Raw genomic sequence first — 25,746 nt, 5'->3', positions numbered from 1 at the left:
GTTTGGAATAGTTTATTTGATTTTGACCATTGCTTGGCAAAGTATACATGATGCACAGATTAATTGTATCATGTACACATTGTCAAATTGAGTGTTTTTATTAGCATTTCTTAGTTATTGATTTGGCTTGGTGCTGTTTGATATTTGGACATATTTGTATTTCGGCATGTATATCCTTAACCATTTATTTGTATATTGGTTAATCATGCATATACGGTGTAATATATATTATATATTTGTATTTCGGCATGTATATCCTTAACCATTTATTTGTATATTGGTTAATCATGCATATACGGTTATAATATATATTATATATATATATATATATATATATATATATATATATATAAAATATATATTATAATATATATACTATATATATATATATATATATATATATATACATATATATATATATTTTCATGATGAACCCACTGTACACATAAATGGGTGAAGGGTGGGTATCGGGTCAGGGTGGCTTAACCCCTTAATGACTGTAGCGGTTAATAACCGCTACGGTCATTAAGGGGTTAGGGGACATTAGCTTGGCTCTTTTTCTTCTTGTGTATATTTTTCAGCACCCGAGTGTATGGACGTTGAGGAAGATGAGGATGGCCTTCATCGTGGGTGCCGGACAAGGGTGAGTACAAAATGTATTTATTGTATTTATTGTGATTAATGTATATTTAATGTGCAAATGCATTATTATCCATATGTGGATAATAGTAATTTTGCCCATTACTGTAGTGTATGTGTTAGGGGGCGGGGGTATTTTTTATAGTAGTGTTTATTTTTTGGGGGCACACCATTGGTACCGCAGGCCTGCGGACGGCCGCGGGGACCCCTGGACGCCCGCAGGGCCCCCCAAAAAACCCCGCTGGGACCCCCGGGGTAAGCTGGGGACATCCGCGGGCCTGTTGTATGGATGGTGTGCCTGCAAAAAGGTAAACAAAGAAATATTTTCTAAGTCCAGCTCCTTTAGCGCCTGCCTTTAGCTGGCGCGTTTGTTAGGCGCGTTTTTTAAGGCCGATTCACTTAGCGCTGCTTAGTGAATCTCAAGTACTGGCAAAAAACAGAGCAATAGGCTGATCGTGTGCATTTTGCGCCGAGGGCTGAAAAAAGCCCTTTTAAGAGCGATAAAGCGCAGTTATCACTGCTTAGTGAATCTGACTGCAGCCTTAAAGGGTACTTTGCGCTCTTAAAGCCACTTAACGGAGCTTAGTAAATCGGCCCCAATGTGTGAATCGGTATGTCTTCAACATTTCTCCATTTCTGTTTCATTCCGTGATTCATCTGCAGCAAGAATCCTGGGAAATAACATGCAAATCACACTGAGTATATAACTTTAGCTTTCTTTCCATTTTAAAGATTGACTTTAACATACTGTATTGCACAATTTAGACAGCAAAACCTGGGATACGTAGTACAAAATCTGTCTTGCCCACCTAACAGTTTGTCAATCTTCCTTTAACAGCAATGGGGACGCCTGGAGCCCTGCGCTGCCTTATCTTGCTCGCTCTCGGATGTGGTGAGTGTTTGTTATAATGTACTTAACTATACCAGGCATACTCTGGTTGGTCAAATTGTTGTTGCCATAAATTGTCTTCTTGAATTTGAAGTTACCTTGTGGATTAGAATCACTTAGTAAATATAAACCTTAATGTCCCGTCCCTGAAATTTATTTAATTTAAGCGGATAAAAAAAATCCACGTGAGCACATTCACATGTCTCAGAACGTCCTGTAACCCTGCCTTTCCCCATAATCACTCTGCATACAGTGCATGAAAGCAGCCAGGGATTCTGGGTAATGACATGCAAATGAGCACACTGTATCAACTTTTACTTCATGTCCATTTTAACATGACCCCCCCCCACCGCCCCCACCCCCACCCTGGACTCACCATAATTTTGTGTGTGTTTAATCTTAGAGAAAACACTATTCATCATTATAATGCTTATACTATTATTTGACTCTGTAGCAGCATACAGTACCAGTCAAAGGCATAGACATGCCTCCGATTCTATAGTCTTATTGCTATATTCATTTAGCTATTTTTTGTGCATAAAAGAGACATACATATTTTAATAAACTATTGATAAAATGTCAAACCTACCCCCCATGTTCTGATAACATACTCAAAATACTCAAGCTCTGAATAATGTCATAATTCTGAACGACATTATCCTTTACTTTTATTTTATTTTGTAGAGAAAAGCTTGTGACATAACTTGATATATACAGTAGTAATATAGTATGCTTTTGTCTCTAGTTCACAAATTGCCCACTGGTGAACATACTGAAAAGGCCATATCTAGTAAGATATACAGTATCTACAAGCTTTGTGTGATCATACCGTATGTTAACACTGAGTTTACTGAACCGTGACATTTACAGTACAATGCTTTTACATGTCTTCTTATTTACAGAGGTGTTACTAGCATGTGGCATAAATGGAAAATCAAACATTTTCTTGCTAATGCAGTTACTGTCCAAAGTATTTGCACATTGTTCAAATATTTTCATTGCTTGAAAGTATAAATTCATTGTTAAACCATCTGCAGCACAGCTTATGCTGGCAGCAATTCAAAATGTAATTATTTTAAAAAAAATCTTTATTTTAAATGCTAAATTATTGTGGGGTTAAATCCACAGACAGTAAAATGGAGATGAAATCTGACACAGTTTTGGTATAACCTTTTGTCTGGACTGTGTTCCCGGTGTCTTGTTATAGGTCTTTGCTGGGCGGGTGTCCCAGGGACAGAATTCGTCACTGTCTTCATGCAGAACCACCATTTGCATTCGGGCAGCCCTCACCTCCTGCTCTCCCTTACTGCCCTTTCCCCCTCTACCAACATCACCATCGCCATCAACAGGCATTTCTTCAGGAAGAAAGTCACTCTGGATGAGCGACAGATGACCACAATACAACTTCCAGCATTTATTGAGATGCCTCCTTCCCAACTCTTCCCTAATTCTGTCATTGTGATGTCCAACAATCCGATATCTGTTGTTTCCATCAACTCCAAGGACCTCAGCTCAGACAGCACATCTCTGTATCCAATGGAGGTAGGACGTTTCTGGCCTTGTTCAGTAGAGAACAAAGAAGACTTTAAGGACCACTTAGTCATCTGAAATTAGCAATATCCCCCCACACACCCCATACATTCTGTTTTCTTTAAGCTTACTTAGAGGGGCCTGATGGCACCAAGCTTGCTTCTAGTGGCTCCCTGGTTCAGGAACTTTTAACCTCCATTATCTAGGCACTTTTCATTGTAAAATCCTCAATTGATAATAAATAAGATGAATGGGAAAATGCCAGACTTGAGAAGTGAATATTTTCCTGTCCCAGAGGGCCCACATTAATAAAACTGGGGCTCTTCTAATGACAGAGCTGCTTTTTAGATATTGAGGCAGGCTCCATTCTTATTCCATTATAATTATGTATGAGTAATTTTATCATATTTAAGTACACTCTTTAAGATGTTGAGGTATAGTATGTTTAAAAGGGTGTATACAACAGGGCATATGAATCTGTGTGACCCCCCTGCCCACCATCCCCATCTAACCATTTTAGGGGCTTGAGTGGCTAGCAATGACAGTAACATGTTCCCCACCCAGCACTAAAGGAGTTAATTGCATACCTCTTGAAGACACACACACACTAAACAAAATGTATTTCCTTTATGTGTGGCCAATCATCTGCCCCCATGAAAAACAGCCCTGGTCACAGTAAGTTGCACTGCCTTTAATCGCAGCAATCTCAGCCTTGTACTTACAGCACCATTAAAACCCTTGGGATCACAGCCCAAAGAAGACTTGATCTCATTATGTGTGGCTGATAATGGGATCTGCCTTGAAGACTTGATCTCATTATGTATGGTTGATAATGGGATCTGCCTTGAAGACTTGATCTCATTATGTATGGCTGATAATGGGATCTGCCTTGAAGACTTGATCTCATTATGTATGGCTGATAATGGGATCTGCCTTGAAGACTTGATCTCATTATGTAAGGCTGCTGATGGGATGCATTGAAGACTTTGTATGGCTGATAATGGGATCTGCCTTGAAGACTTGATCTCATTATGTATGGCTGCCGATGGGATGCATTGAAGACTTTTGCTCTATTGGTAAACAGGAACTCCTCATACTGCCCTTTGTAATTTGTAATTTTCCGATCCATTTAGCTAATGTAGTAAAAATGAGGACACTGCTCATACTGACTATGTTCTATATTCACTAATGGATTATACATTGGTGTTAACAGTGGCATTTTCACCCGCCAATTATTTTCTGTTTGCATAAAAAGTTTCACTAAATGACACTGTAATTGTAATGTGGTGTATCAATTCTCCTCCTGCATGTTCTTTTTTTTGTCCACTTAACCAGAGTAAAAAATCTCTGCCTGGCTTTAGGTAGCATCAGTATCCGTACTAAATGATCTGTGTCACATTTACTAACGCAACTTTCTTACTTGACATACTGTACTCATAAATTGAAAATTGTACAATGCAGCAAACTTTTTGATTCATTAATGCATAAACTTGAAATGTGAAATACCTTATATTTGTTTTGTTTTTTATAAGACTCCATTTAACTATGTCTGCCATTTCTTATCTTCTACTTTGTAACAATGTAGGAGCTGGGAACTGAGTACTATGTGGTTACTCCAGCTGGAGGTCCTGAAGAGTCTTTCAAAGAGTTTGCTGTGGTAGCATCAAAAGAGCCAACAGCAATAACTATCTATCTTACCGGTAAGGTCACCTTCCAAGACCGGGAATATCGTGGAGGCAGCAAGCTTACTTTCAATCTCGAGCCTTTCGAGGCAGTGGAATTCCAGAGCAAAGATGACCTCTCTGGCACAAAGGTCCTTTCGCGTAGACCAGTGGCTGTCCTGAGTGGGCACACATGTTCCTGGAAGCATACCAAGTGTAATCATGTCTATGAGCAGCTTCAGCCTGTATCTAGCTGGGCAAATACATTCCTAATACCCCCACTCTCATTCCAAACCAAGTATGACCTGGTTTATGTGACAGCTTCCCAAAACACTCAAGTGAGCTATCAGGCTGGGCTGTTGAAACAGACCACGGGACTAAATGCTGGGGAAGCCCTGGAGATCCAACTCAAGCCATTAGCACCTCTCTTCATCACCTCAACTGAAGGGATACAGGTCCTGTTTTACTGTGCTGGGGGTAATAAAGGAAACATTTCCTATGATACATTTCTCATGGGTGTTCCAGACGTGACAACTTTTTGCACTTCCTACCTCGTTTTAGGCCAGGAGGATTTCTATAATCAAGCTGTTATTGTAGATAAGACCTCATCTTTGTCAGGAATAACTGTGGACAAATTTCCCCTTTTAAATGTCCAGTGGCAGAAGATCCCAGAAACAGAATATTCTTGGGGAGAATATAGTTTGGGTTCCAACACTAAACCCTATCTGTTTGAACACAATCATAGCCCATTTGGGCTCATTGTTTCCAGGATTGCCTCCATGAATGCCTACGGGGAGCCAGCTATTTGTGTTTATGGTAAGTTGCTTTGGTTTTGTGTCAGCCCTCTGAATTCTTCATGTAAAGGAAATAGAAAAAGTCTGGAGTGTCAGAGGGAGTGTGTGAACTAGAGTCATTATCAGTATGGGAGAGACAGGTGTGTTACTTTTTATTGGTGTGTGAGGAATGTTAGGACTGGAAATACAGGACGGAGCACAAATAATAATTATATTCTGAGACATTTTTACATTGAAAAGAGTCTTATCAACTACATGCTATGTGTCACTTTACCTGAGTAAAGCAGTTCAGGTGACATTCTGGAAGCAGAAGAATTTAAATCCTCCTGTAGACTACCATTTGAGATCGTTATCATTATATCAACACATCAATGCAATGACAGACATGCATACTGTAGTTAGGTTTCCTAAGAAACAAATAGATTTGGTTATGAGGAAACTGCTCAGAGGAATGTATAATTTATTGGGATCTTACAGTAATTTCAACCATGCTGGTTGGGGGGGGAGGGAGGGGGAGGGATACCAGCATGCAATGTGTTAGTGAAAACTTCATTATAAAATGGGATAAAGATTAATGAAACCCTCACGGTTGTTGAAGGACCGTCAACATTGTACAGTATTTGGCCATCAGAATTGCTGTACTTAGCGCCCCAGGAAGCTCAGTGTTTATCAGAAAATCAAACCCATATATGGTAGATTGCATACAACCTTTCTACACTTGGACCGCTTTCCTAAGTATTTTCTGTTTGTAGAAAACCATGAAGAATTTAGCCAGGTAGCAACTAAAATTGGTTATTGATGTTGTTTGAAAATTTGTTGGAAAATATATTGAAATTATCTGAATTTTGCACCTGGTGCCTTTGTTCTAACATTTCGTATGTTTCAGGTTCGTCCCGGCCATCATGCAACCGCACCAAATGCAGGAAGAAGGAGATCTGCAAAATTGTCCAGGGTCAAGCTGCGTGTCTTGCAGATTCCGAGGCCGTGTGTTGGGCCTGGGGGGACCCACATTATCACACTTTTGATGGGAAGAACTATGATTTTCAGGGGACCTGCACGTATACCATGGCAAAGACCTGTGGCTCGGATCTCACCTTACCCACCTTCAATGTGGAGATCAAGAATGAGAACCGAGGGTCCTCTCGCGTGTCCTACCTTAGTTCTGTAACAATACAGGTCTATGGATATAATATCACAGGTGTCAGGTCTGAATATGGCATTGTGAGGGTAAGTGATTTAAATATTACAAACAAAGGATTTTGGCTATTAGGATCTAATTTAGTTACTATTAGCCTACATTTGCATCTGTTTTGATTAAATGTACCTCTCTGCTTGATTCTTATGGTTGACGCCCAAGTACAGACACATGGACAAGTCTAGTTAGTCCTGTTCTTATAATTAGATTGGAGTTTGAAAACGGCTTTTCAAAGGATGGCTCAAGCCATTTTTTTTAACTGACTTCAATTTAATAAGGACCTGGACGGCTAATAATAATAATAGCATGTTCTTGTATAGCACTGTAGGTCCCTGCCCAATGAAGCTTACAATCTATGTTTTTGGTGCCTGAGGCACAGGGAGATAAAGTGACTTGCCCAAGGTCACAAGGAGCCAACACCGGGAATTGAACCAGGTTTCCCGGCTTCAAACTCAGTGCCAGTCAGTGTCATTACTCACTGAGCCACTCCTTTAATGTTAATGTTAATGTTAATGTTATCTGGAGTCAATAGATAATGCAATTTGTCTTTTTTCTCAGGGAAAAAAAGGGAATATTAGGAATAGAAAAATATGAATCCAGCCCCGTTTATATTTTACAGTGAGAACATCTGGTCCAGGGGACTATATTGTATGCCAACTGCTGTGTTCTAAGAATAGAGATCTTAGTATACAGATACTAGGTGATATGTATCTCCAGTATTTAGCAAGTTGACTTTCCTACAGTATTCTTCAAAACACCGATTTTAAAATAACTGAGACATATGGGGTCTTATTTACTATATTTTAAGAAGTGATACTCCATAAGACTCCCTCTGTGCTGGAACACACCCAACAGCCCTATTCCAGTGACTGGGCCATTAACGCCCATATTTACTAAGATGTGTTCTTCATAGGACATCTTCCATGGCAGAAGACACCTTATAACCTATTCACTGGAACGGGCCATAAGTGGTCGTATTCACTAAGCCGTGCTAAAATATGTCTTATGGAGTAGCACTGCTTAGAAAATGTGGCCCATGTCTGAAAAATGTGTTGCCCATCAGATCGCGAGTTGAAGATCAATGGAAAGAATAAAAAAATAAAAACATGTTTGATATTTTTCAGACTACTTTTATTTTCTGTTTTTCTTCAAAACATGTTGGCATTGCATATGAGCTGGATTGAAAACAATTGTACACAGCTACAAATGCTGACATTAATGTTTTATTCAAGGTAAACAGTCAAAAGTCTCAGCTCCCGGTCACACTGCATGATGAGCAGCTGCGGATATTCCAGAGTGGAACTTCTTTCATTCTTCTTACTAAATTTGCACTCAGAGTCTTCTATGACTGGAACATTCTCCTCAAGGTCTACCTTCCCAGCAGCTTCTCTGAAAATGTCTGTGGTTTGTGTGGCAATTACAATGGTGACCCAAGAGATGACCTCACCTCAACTGGGCTTGTTCCACTAAATCCTATAGAGTTTGGACAAAGTTGGAAGGTGGAAGAGAACAGTAATAGCACATGCTGGGATGACTGCAATGGGGAGTGCAAAAAGTGCTCCCCCCAACTGATGCAACAATACGGGGATAAGTCGTCTTGCGGTCTTCTCAGTTTACGAGCTGATGGGCCCTTCAAGCTGTGCCATGCAGTCATTGACCCCCAAATCTACAAAGACAACTGTGTCTATGATCTCTGCATGAATGATGGATACCATCAGATCTTGTGCCAGGCACTAAAGACTTACAGTGATGCCTGCCGCATACAGAGGGTGATAGTTTATGAGTGGAGGAAAATCACAGAATGCAGTAAGTACAAAACAAGAATACATGGGTTATGGGACCTAATTAGGACCAGAATAGCTTGGGCCCCCAATACCTGTGCATCAGATTCTGGCATAAAACACATAAATGTTACCCTATTAAGGGAGACACAAAGAATTCCCATAAACTGCACTCTTTCTGACAGATTACAGTTAGGTGTTGAGAACAATTGAATCTCTGAGCTAGGGCTCAAACTCCTATTGTACGCTTAAAATAAAAAAACAATAAACTATTTAATCAACAAATATGCTATAATATATACAAAATATACAAATCAATGACTGTGATATACTGTATATACAACAGTGTGTTTACAATCCTCTATGGTGAATACAGGGTCATAAGGTAAATGCAGTCAGTTCATGAGTGAGAACACTGCCATCTATTGGTTGTGGTGTATATGTGTGTGGCTGGTTATATCTATATACTGAACTATATCCTAGAGGTGCCTCCCAGTTACATATGGTTCACAATAATTAGGAACACAATATTTTTGTATGCTTGTGAAAGTTCCCCTATATGCCAGTGTATGTAGTAGTCAATCAGATACACAGAGATATACACTTTACTCCTGAGCAAGGAATACAAAGAAATTTTGTCCAAAACCACTGTCAACCACTATAGATAGTAATGCAAAGTGTCAACAGACGTGCACACGCCAATTCATGTGCACAAGAAAATGGCCTTTGTATGTTAGGGTGTGGTAATGATCAGGTGGTAAAAGAATTGTCACATTCATAAGTGTTTAGCACAGGGGATTTAATATCCCAAAAAGCCACATATATACACTCTATAGGCACACCATAAGAAATGTCTGAATACAATCAATGAATATGGCTGTACTATAGCAATGGATACATGTGTGAAATAGCAACAGTTTAAATCTCAATCTTGAGTCTCAATTGCAACTGTGTCAAGATGCATGTGTGAGTACAAACATCCTATATCAGTGGATGAGGCTTTACTACAGCAATGGATACACACGTGTGTGTGTTGCTAGTGTATCAAGAGTAACAAACTTGCGTCCATACTAAACAGAATATTGGAGTGCATATAATGCGCAATTTGTTAATAAAAAAAGCGGCATACAACCGTTTGTCTTGGAGATTATTCAGACCCCATTGACCATGTTGGCGTCACTGTCGTGACGTCACTCCCAACGCACGTTTCACGCGTTGACTCGCGCTTCTTTAGGCCTAGCAGTAATCTGTCTGAATGAGTCTGAAAGAGTGCATCTTATGGGAATTCTTTGTGTGTCCCTTAATAGGGAAACATTTGTGTTTTATGTCTATTCTTACTCCCTTTGCACCTCAGTATCTTTACGAATATTGATTAATAGGTTGAGCGGTAGGACATACGCCTGTCTCAACATCAGATTCTGGCCCTGTATTTCCTTTATTTTAGCTTCATTATACAAGCTATCTACTGGTGCAGTCTGTGATCCTCTTTTTGAAAAACACAATTATTAACAAATATTATTTACTATCTACCACTCCAGATGTATATTTTTGAATGATATAACAATGCTATAGCATAGATTTGTTGGACTGACAAAAAATCACTGCCATTTCAAATGGTGCCTAACACTAGAAGGTAACCATAATATAAAGTATCACATAATAGGTGAAGAAACAAACAAAAAAAAACATAATGGAAGCAGAGCACTTTTGTTAGAGTACTGTACATCCGGGCTCCCTAGACCTGTTCAGGTTTCTAAAATATAATAGGTCTCTGTTGGGGCTGTGTTGGAAGATGTATTAGAAATGTGCCCTTTATTAATGTAGCCTGATCTGTAACCATGCGCACCTACTGTACCAATAGAATGCAAATCGGTGAAATCGGGGTTACCATTTACTGTATTCAAGTATAATTTAAAAAAAATCTGCCTACTTTTATATTATTTATAGTATAGTATAGTATAGTATTGCAGTTAAAGATGTTATAGCACCCTCTACTGGTAACAGGACACATATGCAGCTGTGAGGGATAGTAGACCTTTGTACAGTATTTTGATAACTATTGAAGACAGCTGTAAAATAACTTGTGTTTGTGCCCTTACTGGTTTTGTACTGCTTTCCCTTGTGTCTTTCCAGATATGCAATGCCCTGATAACAGCACATATAAGTCTTGTGGGAGCGCTTGTCCTGCCACCTGTCAGGACCATGGAGCCCCATTAAAATGCATGGAGGCGTGTATTGAAAGTTGTGAGTGTGACCCAGGCTTTGTACTGATTGAGGGAAAGTGTCTGCCCAGAGAAAGATGTGGCTGCTCCTTTGAAGGACGCTTCTATGCCCCCAATGAGACATTCTGGGGAGACACCGAGTGTTGGCAAAAGTGTGTCTGCAACGCAGAGAGCCGGAAAGTAGAGTGTAAGAAGAGTGGATGCAGAGCAGGAGATGAGTGCACAGTGAGAGCTGGTCTGCAAGACTGTTATGCAACCACCTACGGAGTGTGCTCTGCCTCTGGCGACCCTCACTACATCACATATGATGGGTTCCACTACAACTTTCAGGGGACCTGTCGGTACCAATTATCAGGACTCTGTAACCAGAATCATGGGTTAATTGATTTCCAAGTCCATGTACTGAACCAGAATCGAGGAAGCCGCAGTGTCTCTTATACCACAGCTGTGAATGTCACTATATATGACACTGAGATTCAGATCCGCCGGGAATACCCAGACCAAGTCCTGGTAAGATTAAGCTTGGGATAGGAGTGGGAATGTTCCTAGATCACCAAAGTCAGAGGGGGCACAGACATTATGAAACAACTGCTAAAAGGCTATGTGGTAAGAATGGCTAAGAGACTGGACAACTCTTCTTATTTATCACTGATACCCTGACAAAAAACTAAAAGCCATATTACTGTTCACTTTATATATATATAATTTTTATACATATAGTTGTTATTCAACCAAATCCCTAGAATATGGCTAAATAGTGCTACAAAACATATTAATTAAATAACATATAATGAAACTAGTTATTCTTACACAGTGTGATTGATGTTCAATCTGTCCTTAAAGTGTTTTGTGGCTATATGCTACATCCTCAAGTGATCTCTTTAAGCTAACTTAGATATTGAGCTTCTCTAATTTACATAAATTATCCCTATTGTTAAATAATAATAATATATATTATTATTTATATAATTTAATTATGAGAGAGAGAGAGAGTTTTATTTAATAATGGCAGATGGCACTCACATATAATGTAATTATGGTAGGTGCTTGTCCCATAAAAATAGGATAAATTAAGTATCCTTACCGGGCAGACCCTTATCAGAGGACCTATCAGCAAGAAAGAGACAGCACACAAAGTAATCCAGTTATGTCGGTGTATGTGCCACTTACCTGCAATACTTCTTGAAACTGGATTATTTTGTGGCTGTCTCTTTCTTGGTGATAGATCCTCTGTTAAGGGTCTGCCCGGTAAGGATACTTCATTTATATATTTATATGTATGTATGTGTACATATATGTGTATATATATATATACAGTGTTCGACAAACCTATACATTTGCACGCCCCGGGCGAGTGGATTTAACATCGTGGCGAGCGCCTATTGGCCCAAGCAGCACACGTTTGGTACGAGGTGGCGAGTAGATTTTTTTGAACGGCGAGTAGATTTTTGGGTGATTTGTCGACCACTGTATATATATATATATATATATATATATATATATATATATATATATATATATATATATATATATATATAAAAAATCAAAAAATAAATAGATGATACCGTTCTGTGGCTAATGAAATACTTTTATTTGTGCGAGCTTTCGAGATACACTGATCTCTTCTTCCGGCAATGTTACAATGAATGAAGCAAGCAAAGGGTATACTTTAAAACAGTGTCTCTTGGAATGTTATCTGTGTTTGTCCCTCCCCTGGTGTGGATGTGATATATGGCTAGAGGTGTTAAATGGTTCCTGAAAGTTAGTGATGTGAGAGTGTGTGTGTGTATCTATGTGAATATAAATGAATGGAGAGCCCACAGTGTATACAGTGCTTTACAAAAGGTGTGTGTGGAGTGGGAGTTAATATAAATGGTGTGGGTAGGTGTGGAAATGTGAGAGATAGTAGCATAACTAAAAGTGTGTGTGGATACTATGTGGTCCCTACTGGTGTATAGGGATGGAAAAACAAGGAGTATTAGTATGTGTAAGAGACAGCTGTGTGTGCATACATATAACACAGTATGTACAGACATGGCCTTTAGCGCTCATGGGAAGAGAGTTCACTTGTGTCAGTAATGACTCATAAATTTTCGATCTCTGTTTAGGCCACTGCTGAGTGTCCCGAACAGTTGCATAAATTTGTATTCATGCAACCGTCTCTTTTTCGGTGTTTTAAGATTACCTTTGAGTGAACTCTCTTCCCATGAGCGCTAAAGGCCATGTCTGTACATACTGTGCTATATGTATGCACACACAGCTGTCTTTTACACATACTAATACTCCTTGTTTTTCCATCCCTATACACCAATAGGGACCACATAGTATCTACACACACTTTTAGTTATGCTACTATCTCTCACATTTCCACACCTACCCACACCATTTATATTAACTCCCACTCCACATACACCTTTTGTAAAGCACTGTATACACTGTGGGCTCTCCATTCATTTATATTCACACAGATATACACACACACTCTTACATCACTAACTTTCAGAAACCATTTAACACCTCTAGCCATATATCACATCCACACCAGGGGAGGGACAAACACAGATAACATTCCAAGAGACACTGTTTTTAAGTATACCCTTTGCTTGCTTCATTCATTGTAACATCGCCGGAAGAAGAGATCAGTGTATCTCGAAAGCTCGCACAAATAAAAGCATTTCGTTAGCCACAGAACGGTATCATCTATTTATTTTTTGATTATTGAAGCTCGGCTAACACGGTACTGATGCCTCTACATATATATATATATATATATATATAGCTTTATAAATGTATATGATATATGCAGACATAATGATACACTTAGCTCTACCTTCTTATACTGTAAATATAAAATCAATCAAAGTAAAATATGTAATACCTGGGAATTGAGTCCTAATAAACTGTTTGCTGTCACGAGAACAAGCTTAGATTTCTTATGCATACAACGAGCACTTTCTAGTCCCCTCTGTCATAGTGGAGAGAGTTACGTAAATCTCACTCTGACACACGTCTTTCTTGCAGGTAAATGGTTTATTGGCCAACCTCCCTCTGACTCTGAACTCTGCTCTTGTCTCTGTGTTCCGCTCCGGGCGGCACTGTGTGATTAAGTCCCGGCATGGGCTACGTGTCACTTTTGACTGGGATGCCCGTGTTGCTGTCACTGTTCCCTCTTCCTATGCTGGCTCAGTTTGCGGCCTCTGTGGCAACTTTAATGGCAACCCTGGAGATGACTTGATTGGCCGGAATGGTAGCCTCACGAATGACATTGTTGATTTTGGCCAGAGCTGGAAAGTAGGACAAGTTCCAGGATGCCGAGAGGTGCCAGAAAAAGGCTGCCATGCGCTGGAGTCTCTGGATAGAGAGCAGAGGAAAAGCAGGGAGGGGTGCGGTCAGCTGTTGGACAAGAATGGTCCTTTTCGAGAGTGCCATGCCATCATACCACCTGAAAGCTACTTCGAGGACTGTGTTTATGATCTGTGTGCATTTGGCAGACGTGAGGACATTACCTGTCGCCTTATATCAGGATATACTTCTGCATGTCAAGAAGCTAGTGCCAATGTGTATCCGTGGAGATCTGACCAGTTCTGCAGTGAGTATATACTTACCAGCCCTTTCATCCTCATAAAACATAGCTCTCTCTCACTAAAAGGGGTAGGTTAACAAATCCAGGGTCCACTCCTTTTGCCCTTGGGCAAGTCAGTATACTGAATCTCTTTATGCTTCGTGTACAAACTACACAAATATGATAGAATTGTCTCTGTAAAACTGTTATTTATAGCACTGCATAATGTCATTATTTACAGTGTTATTACCATTGCACTTTTTAACATTCATATATAAACATGTTACCCCTTTATACTTCTAGGCCCCAGGCTTAAATCGGGTGCTGAGCTTGGGGCCTGAGTCCATTATTGTTACTCTCTATACCACATGTGTCCTTCTGTCAGACGGCAGGAAAAAAGTACACAGCGTGTGTGGTACAACTGCTTTGATGTAATTGTTACCCAGTCTTCAGAACCTTGTGCTCCTCAGCAAAGGATCACTATACACATCATACAGCATGCATATATTATAATACTTAACAAGAACGCTGCGCAAGTGCGTGTCAGTTAGAAGATGGCCATGCAATCCTGGGTATATGGACCTATATAATTGGTGCCGGCACACCATTGGAGCTCTTAATGCACTAACATGTAGCAGGCCTGTACTTCACAATGGTGATTTGAGACCACTGTTAAGTGAAACCGTTGAGGTCCCCTTCAATGGCGATCAACACTGCATATGCTCTCCGATGTGTATCTGCTGGGCCTTGCTGCTCTCCCTCCAGTGAATCTCTGCTCTCTCAGCAGGATTCAGACTGGACCCAGGTCATGCTTGATTAAGCCTGAAGGCACTCAGGCTTGTAAAGCTCTCTAAGATAGGGGCTGCTTTTCTCCGTCTCTCTCCCTGCAGTTTCTGGTTCACTCTCGTCTGAACCTTTGCACTCATTGGCTGTAATGTCATGTGTCCCTATTTCAGACTACAACTCCCAGAAGCCCCTGCTGCTACTCTTAGGCCTGGGTCCTGCTGCATCCGGCGGTGCGCGCGGTGGCGTGCACGTCACTCACCAGACCTGAGTTCCTTCCGAGCCAGCCCCAGTCTCTCCTCGCTGCAAGGCTCGCTGCGCTTTGTGACGCGTCAGCCGGCAGGGGATACACGAGGATCGTGATCCCAAGCGGCGACGCGTCACAAGGTCTCGCAGTGAGCCAAAGAGGAGGGGAGCTGTCTGGAGCTGGAGGGAAGTCTGTGCGTCTCTGCAGCCGTGAAACCGTGAAGCGCCCCCCCCCACCCTCCTCTCTTGTGCCGTTTCTCAGGCTGACCCTGATCTGGGAGGGAGGGGGGGGCTCTGGGAGTGTGAGGGCTATGGTCACTGCTGGAAGCGGTGTCAGGCAAATAAATAAATATATATATATAATCTCTCCTGCTTTTGCTGGGTGTTTGCAAATAGCTTGCGTCTTGGCCTGCCCCTGTCATGGCCCCCCCCCCCTGCCACATTTTGAACACGCCCCCCCTCCCCTCCCTCCGGTGCCCGTTTCACTGAGAAGGTTGCGGCCAGCTCCTGCTGAGTTCGTCTTCTTCCCGGGGAGGAGAGGCAGAGGCAGCAGCATATTTGGTGGTGGGGTGGGGTGGGGTGGGGGGAAAGGCAGAGAAGCAACATGGCAGAGGGGTTTCCATGTGTGTGCCTGTGTGTAATGGCCCCGCCCTCCACATCATGACACCCCGCCCACCCGACCCGTTTTGGTCATGCCCCCGCCCCAAAAAAGTTTCCTGCAGACCGCAGATCGCGGTGCAGTGAGTTGCACGCACCGCCGGCAAGCAAGACAGCCGTGCGGATGCGTGCAACGGGGCCTTAGCCTTAGGCTGCGGCCCTGCTCTGCCGCTGAGCTTGCAAATGCTTGGAGAGTGGTGATGTCACCAGCTCTCAAGCATGAGCGATTGCGGTCCTGCAACATTTTTAGAGCAGGAGCGGGGGGGGGGGGGGGCGTGGCTATTACGGGAGGGGGTGTGTCATTGGCTGTACAGGGGCAGTCTGTGTTTCTGTGTATATCTCTCCCCCCCATTGTTCTCTCTTTCTCTCTCTCCCTCTCCCTTCTCTCCCCCTTCTCCCCCCTCTCCATCTCCTCCCCCCCCCTCTCCCCCCCCTGTCCCGCCCCTTTCCCCCCCAGTCCTCCCCTCTCCCCCCTCTCTTTCTCTCTCTCTCTCTCTCTCTCTCTCTCTCTCTCTCTCTCTCTCTCTCTCTCTCTCTCTCTCTCTCTCTCTCTCTCTCTCTCTCCTCTCCCTTCTCTCCCCCCTCTCTCTCTCTCCCCCCTCTCTCTCTCCCTTCTCCCCCTCTCTCTTTCTCTCTCCCTTCTCCCCCCACCACATCACTCTGTTTGCCCCCCCACCACACAGCAGCACTCCATTTGCCCCCCCCCACCACACAGCACCACTCCGTTTGCCCCCCTGTCCGTTTGCCTCCCCCCCTCTGTCCGTTTGCCCCCCCTCTGTCCGTTTGCCTCCCCCCCTCTGTCCGTTTGCCCCCCCTCTGTCCGTTTGCCTCCCCCCCTCTGTCCGTTTGCCCCCTCTCAGTCCGTTTGCCCCCCCCTCTCAGTCTGTTTGCCCCCCCTCTCAGTCCGTTTCCCCCCCCCCTCTCCATCCGTTTGCCCCCCCCCCCCCTCAGTCCGTTTTTCCGCCCCCTCCATTTCCATTTCTCTCTGCGGAATTCAGTGTCAGTGTGTGTGTGTGTGTGACAGGAGAGTAGAACACGCCCTCTCACTTCCCATTTGTCAGAGCAGGGTCATGTGACCCTGCTCTCAGCACCAAAGTATCTCTCCCTTGTCTCCCCAAGCACAACGCTTGGGAGAGCGTGTGTGCACGCGCATGAGCGTGCGAGCACAGCGGGAGAGGGGATGTGCTGATCCACATTGCAGAAGGTAAGCGCGCCAAGCACCAAGCACATAGCGAGCTCAGCGCTAGCGGGGACTCAGCCTAAGGCCTTGCCCCCGCTGCCTACTACAGCGTCCGCTGTGGTGGACGCTGCGCGCACGAGAGCCCTCCTCGCAATGGCGCTGGGCCCGCTGCGAGGGAATTGAGAGCAGGACTCGCGTCGAGAGATTAGGCACGCCCCCCGGCGGTTCAGCCAATGAGGGCGAACCTGCCGGGTGACATCATGGCCGCGCCCCCGTCACTCCTCCGCCACGCCCCCCCCGGTCTCTCCTCCTGCAGTGAGCTGCAGACCGGGGAATCGGCTGAACGCGCCGCCAAAAGCGCGGGCGCGCGTTACAGCTGAGATACCGGGGCCTTAGCCTAAAGCTGCATCCAGGATTGCAGCAGCCGTGCGGAGGCGCGCTGAGGCTGAGGGAAAGCGGGTGCTTTCCCTGGCCTTGGTTAGCGCGCCGTCCGGGGGCGTGTCGGGGGGCGGGCTAGTGACTTCATGGAACTGGTTCGCCCTCATTAGGCGAACCGCTCATGTGACCGGCCCGGCGAACCGATGAGCGCGAAATCTAAAATTTGGATAAGACCTACGCTTCCGCACGCTTGCGGAAGCGTGCGTGAGCCCCTGCTAAAGCCGCTCTCATTGCGGCTGCAGGGGCTCACTGGTAAGCGAGAGCGTGCCTCAGCACGGCACTGACCATGCCCGAGGCCTAAGTCATTGGCTAATTACCAGCAGCACACACCAGAGAAGAACACAGCTAGAGGGCAGCATGCATAGCTATATCCTATCAAGGGAGTTACAAACATATCGAAAATAAAAATAATTTGACATAATTTTAACTTTCTATCACCAGAATGAAGCACATTTCTCTGCTTCTCTGAGATTAGACCTCAAATATAGAACTGGGGCACACGCCTCATGTTCCGGTACCAGTTATCGCACAAGTTTGGGCATTAACTTTCATTGGGAGATAACCCGTACAGGAACCTGATGCTTGTGCCCCAATTGCAGGTATAATTAAAGTGTAACAGAACAGAAAACATACATTTCTGAAAGAATCTGAAACCGTGAAGGAATCAGGCAGGGGTGGCCAACGGGTTCTTGTGGCCGTGGGCAAGAGAGTCATTGGGGGAGTCTTAGAGGTTTGAATTTGATGACCTAAAAGCAATTTAGCAAGTTGGACATTTCTGATTTAACCCTGTCGATCTAGCAACATGAAAGTATCATAATACATTCAGCATAATTAATATTCATGGGGATAAAACTCATAATATATTCCTGTTTTCTGAAGTGTATTGTATCATATTCTATCAGTATGCATTTTAAAAAAATCTGCTACTTACCTAGGTTATTTTGGAGATATGATTGCACCCAGAAATACACAAACCTTACCAAAAAATAGTTCTAAAAGATTTTGTTAGGTAGCAGTTAAAACCCATATTAACCCTTCCCCAAGAAAACATTGGCTAAATTTTGGGGGCCCCTACAATGCAGGTGCCCAATTTGCCCTTACCTAAGACCACTATTGGAATCAGGTTAAAGAAATAAAAAAAAGGTGAGTCCTTAGCATGTAAAATAAGAAAGGGCCCCAGTTGCTTTCAGATTGATGATCTTAAGGGGATGAGTTCTGGATCATTCCTAAAAAGGGTAAGCAAGTAAAGTTTACATCACTCGTCAGGCCCTGCAAATCAAAATGTACGTTTATAATGTATTGTAAGATGTAAATAAATCAGTCACTCTGATGATTTTTGTATCTGACTGTCCAAAATCTTGACTCTTATAGTACGTTATATGTTATGTTCTGCAGGACTTGCATGTCCCACCAACAGCCATTACAACATATGTACGAGCGGCTGCCCCTCCAGCTGCGTCTCCCTGCCGTCTTCCTACAGCTGTGACTCTCTGTGCAAGGAAGGCTGTGCCTGTGATGATGGCTTCGTTCTCAGTGGCGGGCTGTGTGTCCCTCTATCTGGATGTGGTTGCTCCTACAATGGACAGTACTATAAGCCTGGGGAGATCTTCTACCCAAAAGACACATGTGAACAGAGATGTTCTTGCAGAATTGGAGGGTCAGTTGTCTGCACTCCTTTCTCTTGTGGCCCCTATGAGGAATGTCGTGTGGAAAAAGGGGTACAAGGCTGTCAACCACTTGGGTCAGCCGTATGTTCCACAGTGGGAGAATCCAACTATAGGACCTTTGATGGTTTTGGATATGACTTTTATGGCAACTGTTCCTATATATTGTCCAAGACCTGCATTCTTAATGGATCTCATCTAAATCCTTTCCTTGTCCGAGTGAGAAACCAGAAATGGGTAACCAGCGGTGTGTCCTACAGAAAGGCGATAACATTAGAAGTCTATAATTATACCATAAACATTCATCAAGCCTCAGAAAGTCAAATCTTGGTAAGCATAACAGTTTGGAGACTTTTTATTTCAGTCCTGCAGCCTCCATCGGTCTCCGGGAATTTAATTTTTTTCTGGTATTATTATCAATTAGTCTTGGGGAAATAAACTCTAGTTTAGTTTGCTGCTAAAAGTCTACAGGGGAACAGTTGATTGGGATAGATGTACTTATCACATGTGGATGAGAGAGGAACCTACATAATTATAATTGTGCTTGGGAAATTAACTATGAGTCCTGAGTCATTTTTACTTCAGCAACTCATTTGTTGGTGAACTCCAATCTAAGTAATTATGGACGTTAACAATCAGCAATTCTATTTTAATCAACACAAAATAATTTGAACAGCTTTCCTTATATGGAACCACTTTTTAACTAGATAATGTTTTGATGTTCCAAGAAAATTATTCTTTTTATAACCCTCACCCTAATTTACAGAGAAATCACCTGGATGTTATGTTTGATATGTGATTTTGCTAAAAAAAATAACATAAATGTAGTACAGGATCAGACATCTATATTGCTGACATTCATTTAGTCTTGTCACAATATCTATATAAAGAAAAGTCATTTCAGACTATTTCTATTGTTGAATTGAGTCTACCTTCACGCTTATTCTTTGTGTCAATCTTGTTCTGATTCTCTTAGCAATCGCTCCACTGCCCTATTCTACTTAAATGCTAAATATCACAATTAGTATAATGAGCGCTAACATTTACCAATTGAATTGGCTTAGCACACCAGAAATGAAGTATGTTGCTTAGATATTAAAGTGAATGACTTTTTCTCCTGAATACCCGACGCAAAGTGTCTGTACTGTATTTATTCCTGTAGGTGAATGGAATTCGTCGCCATCTTCCTTTCGAACTTGAGTCCGGTAAGCTTCGTGCTGAGAATCTTGGCCTGGGTTTTGCCCTTAGTACTGACTTTGGCCTGGTCATAACCTCTGACCTCTCTCTCCGTGTCACTGTGCCGGGCAACTACCGCAACCAGACCTGTGGTCTATGTGGAAATTACAATGACAACCCCCGGGATGACCTTCACCAGACTGACGGAGATGCCATTGCATTTGCTGCTTTATGGAAAGACACTGATTCAGAGGAGACCTGCAATACAAGAGAAGCCTGCATGGGAGGGAATCCAAGTTGCCCAGTTTGCCAAAGGTCAAAGGCAGAGACATTGGCAGGGGAGAACTTCTGTGGTATCATTACTGTTCCTGATGGTCCATTTGCAACCTGCCATGCCCAGGTTGATCCTTCTGAATACCTCAGTGGTTGCGTAGCTGCTCTGTGTACAGGGAGTGGGGATCTATGTCTCATCCTTCAGAACTATGCCAGAGCTTGTCAGGATGCTGGTGTAACCATCAAGTCTTGGAGAACACCAAGTTTTTGCCGTGAGTGTTGATTACATTGGTGAAAAATGTAGAATGACATATCTAGAAGTCTCTACCTATTGAGAGCTGTTCTCTTACTCTTCATATGAAATATTGCTCTTGGTTTTTGTAGCTTGATCTTTTTTTTTTTTTTTACATTTTTGTCCATGATGTTGCTCTAAAAGTTCACATTCAGTGGTATGTACAGTATGGGTGTAGATACATATAATAGACACAAAGCTGCATGTTCTCATAATTTCTGGGTGGGCAGCGGGGGACGGTGGTTAACCCCTTAATTACTATAGCGGTTATTAACCGCTACGGTGATTAAAGGGTTAGGGACCATTAGATTGTATTTTTTCTTGTATTCTTGCTGGTATCGGAGGACAATGACCTGCAGTATGCTGATGAGGATGCTCTTTTTCCTGGAACCAGGGTCACGAATGATGTATGATTAGTTCCAGTAAGCTCAACTCATGTCCTCCCTCTTTCAAAGCATGACAAGTCCTTAATGTCTTTCTTAATTTTATTGCAGGAGTAGAAAACACAGGAACTTGTAGGTGTAGTGTAGGCAGAGAGTGCTTCTCTATGTGGGATGCTTCTATGGGGTTAGACTATGGTAAGAGAGAAAGGCCTTACCAGGGGTGGATGCAGACAGGTCTGTACTCACTGTAATCTAGGGTGGAAAAGGAAGTGAGGGGCTGGGGTCACACTAAAGGTTGAGTGGGACTGCACTAACTGTCAGCAAAAGACAGGGGAGAACATGGGAAAGTCCATTAACTGGGAGGACTGGAGAAGCTGCAGTAGCAGTTCACTGATTATGTGCTCAGAGGCAAGAAATGCAACATTGTTGCATGTTACACAGGCACAGTGTGTGTATGTGGAACCAATGCCTGCAGCTGAACTTAAGGAGCTGACAAGCAGAAGGGGGGTCGGGCAGGAATGTGATTCTTGTTCCATGACACTCTTCATGATGACAGGGGTAAGTTGGAGGTTTTATTTAATTTATTAATGCTGGCTGGCTAATGTTTCATTTTATAATGGGCAAATGCACTATTATCCATATGTGGATAATAGTAATTTTGCCCATTAATGGCCGCTAAGTTAATGAAGCTGTTTTAATATAATATTTAATACTATTGTAGATGAGCAGGGGGGTCTACGGAGCAGAACTGCGTTGCTTTGAGGTCCGGGGACACCCTGCTTCCCGAGATACAAGCCCCGTTATGGGGTGCTGATATCTCCTATGCATTTTATTCCCACGTTCATGTGACGCGAGACATTTAAATGCATAAGAGATACCGGCACCCCGTAACGGGGCCTGTATCTCGGGAAGCAGGGGGTCCCCGGACCTGAAATCAACGCGATTCTGCACCGGAGACCCCCCTGCTCATCTGCACTAGTTTTAAAATTTATATTAAAATCTTTTGATTGCTGGCGAGATTTGCGCAGGGAGAGGCGGCTCTCTCTGTGCAACTCTCTATGCAGCTGAAAGGAATCGCCGGGTAAGGCCTTTTCAGAGAGGCGATCATCACGTCGCCAGCTACTCGCCCATTTTGGGAATTTTTCTATCACGGGTAATCTTGGCTTTCTGATACCGTGATAGCAACGCTCAAAACACTGGTGGCCTAAACGGCTCAGTGATTTTTTTTTATGAAGGCAAAAAAATAGGCCCCTTAGTTTGAAGCGTCCTTTAAATTAGTATAAGGACACAGGCTGTCAAACTGAAGCACGCCTTTTATAACACATGCAGACATACATTTTCCACCCAGGTAAATATATTCACACATGATCATAAACGAACCCACAAAATGCACAAACTGTTATACACACAATCATGAACTTCCATAGAAAAGCACACAGATCACAAAGAGTTGAGATATTCTGCCCTACTAATCCCTTGTACTGTACATCTTCAGCACTCAGCTGTCCAGAACATAGTCACTTTGAATCCTGCGCTGACCTCTGTTCCAATAGCTGCTCCTCCCTGTACGACACCTCCAGCTGCCCAACTGTCTGCTCCGAAGGCTGCCAATGTGACACCGGTTATCTCTTTGGAAGTGGGCGCTGTGTAAGCCCTGACCAGTGCGGCTGCTACCAGAATATGACATATTATCAGGTAAAGAAAGCTGACTTCTCACCCTTGATTTAAACTGTTTAATGCTCAGAAGCTATGTGCACCTGCTTGAGATTAATTGCATATTATCTATTTTGAACGAGCCATTGCAAATCAGAATACCAATCTTTAATCAATCATCTTTTTTCCTTTCTTCAGAGTAGAAAGAGGTGATTACATCCATCCTGTCTTCCTTACGCTCATACAGAGACTGAAAGGAAACATGAATAGTCTTGTGTGTCTCCCTTCATACATGGTGACATGAAGGCCTATGATACGACCCATCTCTTCTGTCCCTACCACTCTGTGCTAGTTATGTCTACAGCGCCAGAATATGCTGTATTGTATAGAGTTAAATAAGCTCCAAATGTCATAAGCTGTACTTCAGGTAAAGATGTTTAGTTGCCCAGCTAGTGGTTCTTTGAGCTTCTTGTTTTGTGGTTCCTTATAGGCCAACGAAACAATCATATCTGAAGACTGCAGTCAACGGTGCGTCTGCAACTCGGATCAATCGATGGTCTGCAAGTCATACAGTTGTCCCCCTGATGAAATCTGCACCATCATAACCGGGGTTGTTAGATGCATTAACGTGGGTAAGTATAGAATGGAAACGATAAGTTGGGGGTTTATGTAGTTTAGGGAGGTTCGGTGATGGAAGCATTGCTCTGATGTCTTTCTGAATAAACGTACGGTCACCAATCACAGTCTGGCAAGCGAACAAATGCAGATATGTCATTGGTAATGCTGGATTACAATATTTTTATAGACTGTAATATCATGTGCTTGCATTAGCAGGTGTCATATATTGCAGGAGTTCTCAACTCCAGTCCTCACGACCCCCCAAAAGTCTAGTTTCACGATATCCCTGCTTCAGATGTGGAGATCTCAATGAGGGTTGATGGTGCATAGCAGGATCACAAATTAGGAGCTCAGCACAAAAGTAGTAAAATAAAACTGTGTGTGCCGGCTAGATCGCCTCCTAGCCTCCAACTCTGTTGTGAGTGACTGGTGGCGGCAAGATTGTAAATACAATGCGTCACTTTTAATTCCAGTGTTTCGGACTTCCGGATATCTACCTAAACAGGGAAGACCACAAGGGTTAGTAGACTCTTTGATAAAGCGTCAGAAAGTGCGCGAAACGCGTTAGAGTGATTCTATTGCCCACCTTTTGATCCTATGTCACCCTTTCATTAACAAAAATAGAGCAATACACCCCTTGCGATGCTACCCAAGAATAATGTCCATGAATGTAGATGTGCAATATGTAGCACATATGACCTCTTGACTTTCTAATTGAAACAGCTTAATAAGCCCATATAGAACGATATTCCACAATACCAGTAGATACAGTATGCACAAAATAATTGCACTATATCCTTGCAAATAAACCACTGTTCATACACTCCCAATAGCCTTGTGTGTCAGGTATATCTTATATGGGTGTGTAGTGGTATGCTTGTAACTTGATTGTAGTTCACATCAAACACAAATGTATACAATGTAACGAAAAAGTTACTCACTCGTAGTACGGTGGAGAACTGAGCGCTGTTGGCGTGCTCCTACCAACATGGATTCGGCATAGAAAGGAGTTGTGAGAGGCGGTGCAGCTGCCTTAGAAGGAAATATTCAGATCGGACTGCAATTCTACTCCGTACAAAATGTTTATTACTGGCACATTAAAAACAGCAAGAGAACACCTCTTACGCGTTTCGCGTGGTCCCCCATGCTTTATCTTTGAAAGGGGGGGATCTTACGCGAAACGCGTAAGAGGTGTTCTCTTGCTGTTTTTAGTAATAAACATTTTGTACCGAAAAGAATTGCAGTCCGGTCTGAATATTTCCTTCTAAGGCAGCTGCACCGCCTCTCACAACTCATTTCTACAGCCTTTCATTAAATTAGTTTTATTTTTCTTCCTTTTTGCTGAGCCCCATAATTTTTGATCCTGCTGTTGGGATTTCAACATCTACTTTCTACCGGATGGGAGCATGCCATGAAGTCAAGAGGCTGTACCTAACAGCCCATCATGCAGTGAGTGCTCACCATGTTTGGGTTTTTTCTTCAATATTCTTGATGGTGGACATTTATCATCATGCTCTAGTGGCACTACATATAGTGGTTAAGAGAACTGGACAGATGGCTTTACAGTCTAATCTGTCCACATTATCCATGCTACCACCTACAGTAGGTTTGTGTTCCATGTATTCTGAGTATTTTACATATCTTTAAGATACCCCACTATGGATATAAGAAGTTATCAATTCCCCATAAGCAATAGTCATATTTGACTCATCTGGTTCCTTCATACGGACATTGATATGTGTATCCCTTCTGCATATCCTGTCGCACGCATTCGACTGTTTAGTCTATTTTTCTTATCCCTGCTTCAGCACAAGGGGCTCAATCAGTGGTTCAGTTTTATACTGAGCCACTGATTGAGCTACCTGTGCTGAAGCAGGGATATTCTGAAAACCTGACCTTTTGGAGAATCTTGGGGACTGGAGTTGAGAACAACTGATATATTGCCAGCAAGTTAACTAAGACTCTTGATAAAACACTACAATATGCTACACTACACTACAATATGTGACAGGAAGCATATTGTTGATCCTTACTGTATTAAAGTATTGTGTATTTATAATTTAATAGCAGTCTTTTTTTTAAAGAATGTGTTCATCTTTTCTTTTATTTT

General features: G+C 42.7%; 1 protein-coding gene across 1 annotated transcript in view; it reads left to right on the top strand.

Moving 5' to 3' along the window:
* Positions 1 to 1,482: 1,482 nt before the first annotated feature.
* Positions 1,483 to 25,746, top strand: part of LOC142498153 (IgGFc-binding protein-like) — a 33,136-nt gene continuing 8,872 nt past the window's right edge. Inside the window, exons 1-11 of the mRNA XM_075606661.1 lie at positions 1,483 to 1,531; positions 2,736 to 3,070; positions 4,644 to 5,535; positions 6,400 to 6,740; positions 7,941 to 8,514; positions 10,623 to 11,221; positions 13,733 to 14,300; positions 18,973 to 19,571; positions 20,404 to 20,962; positions 22,861 to 23,060; positions 23,509 to 23,650. Of these exons, the coding sequence (XP_075462776.1) occupies positions 2,783 to 3,070; positions 4,644 to 5,535; positions 6,400 to 6,740; positions 7,941 to 8,514; positions 10,623 to 11,221; positions 13,733 to 14,300; positions 18,973 to 19,571; positions 20,404 to 20,962; positions 22,861 to 23,060; positions 23,509 to 23,650 (4,762 nt within the window). The 5' untranslated portion in view covers positions 1,483 to 1,531; positions 2,736 to 2,782. The remainder of the gene's footprint in view (positions 1,532 to 2,735; positions 3,071 to 4,643; positions 5,536 to 6,399; positions 6,741 to 7,940; positions 8,515 to 10,622; positions 11,222 to 13,732; positions 14,301 to 18,972; positions 19,572 to 20,403; positions 20,963 to 22,860; positions 23,061 to 23,508; positions 23,651 to 25,746) is intronic.

This window comes from Ascaphus truei, chromosome 6 (genome assembly GCF_040206685.1).
Source record: "Ascaphus truei isolate aAscTru1 chromosome 6, aAscTru1.hap1, whole genome shotgun sequence".
NCBI classification, from domain to species: Eukaryota; Metazoa; Chordata; class Amphibia; order Anura; family Ascaphidae; genus Ascaphus; species Ascaphus truei.
This window is presented reverse-complemented; position numbering and strand designations above follow the sequence as displayed.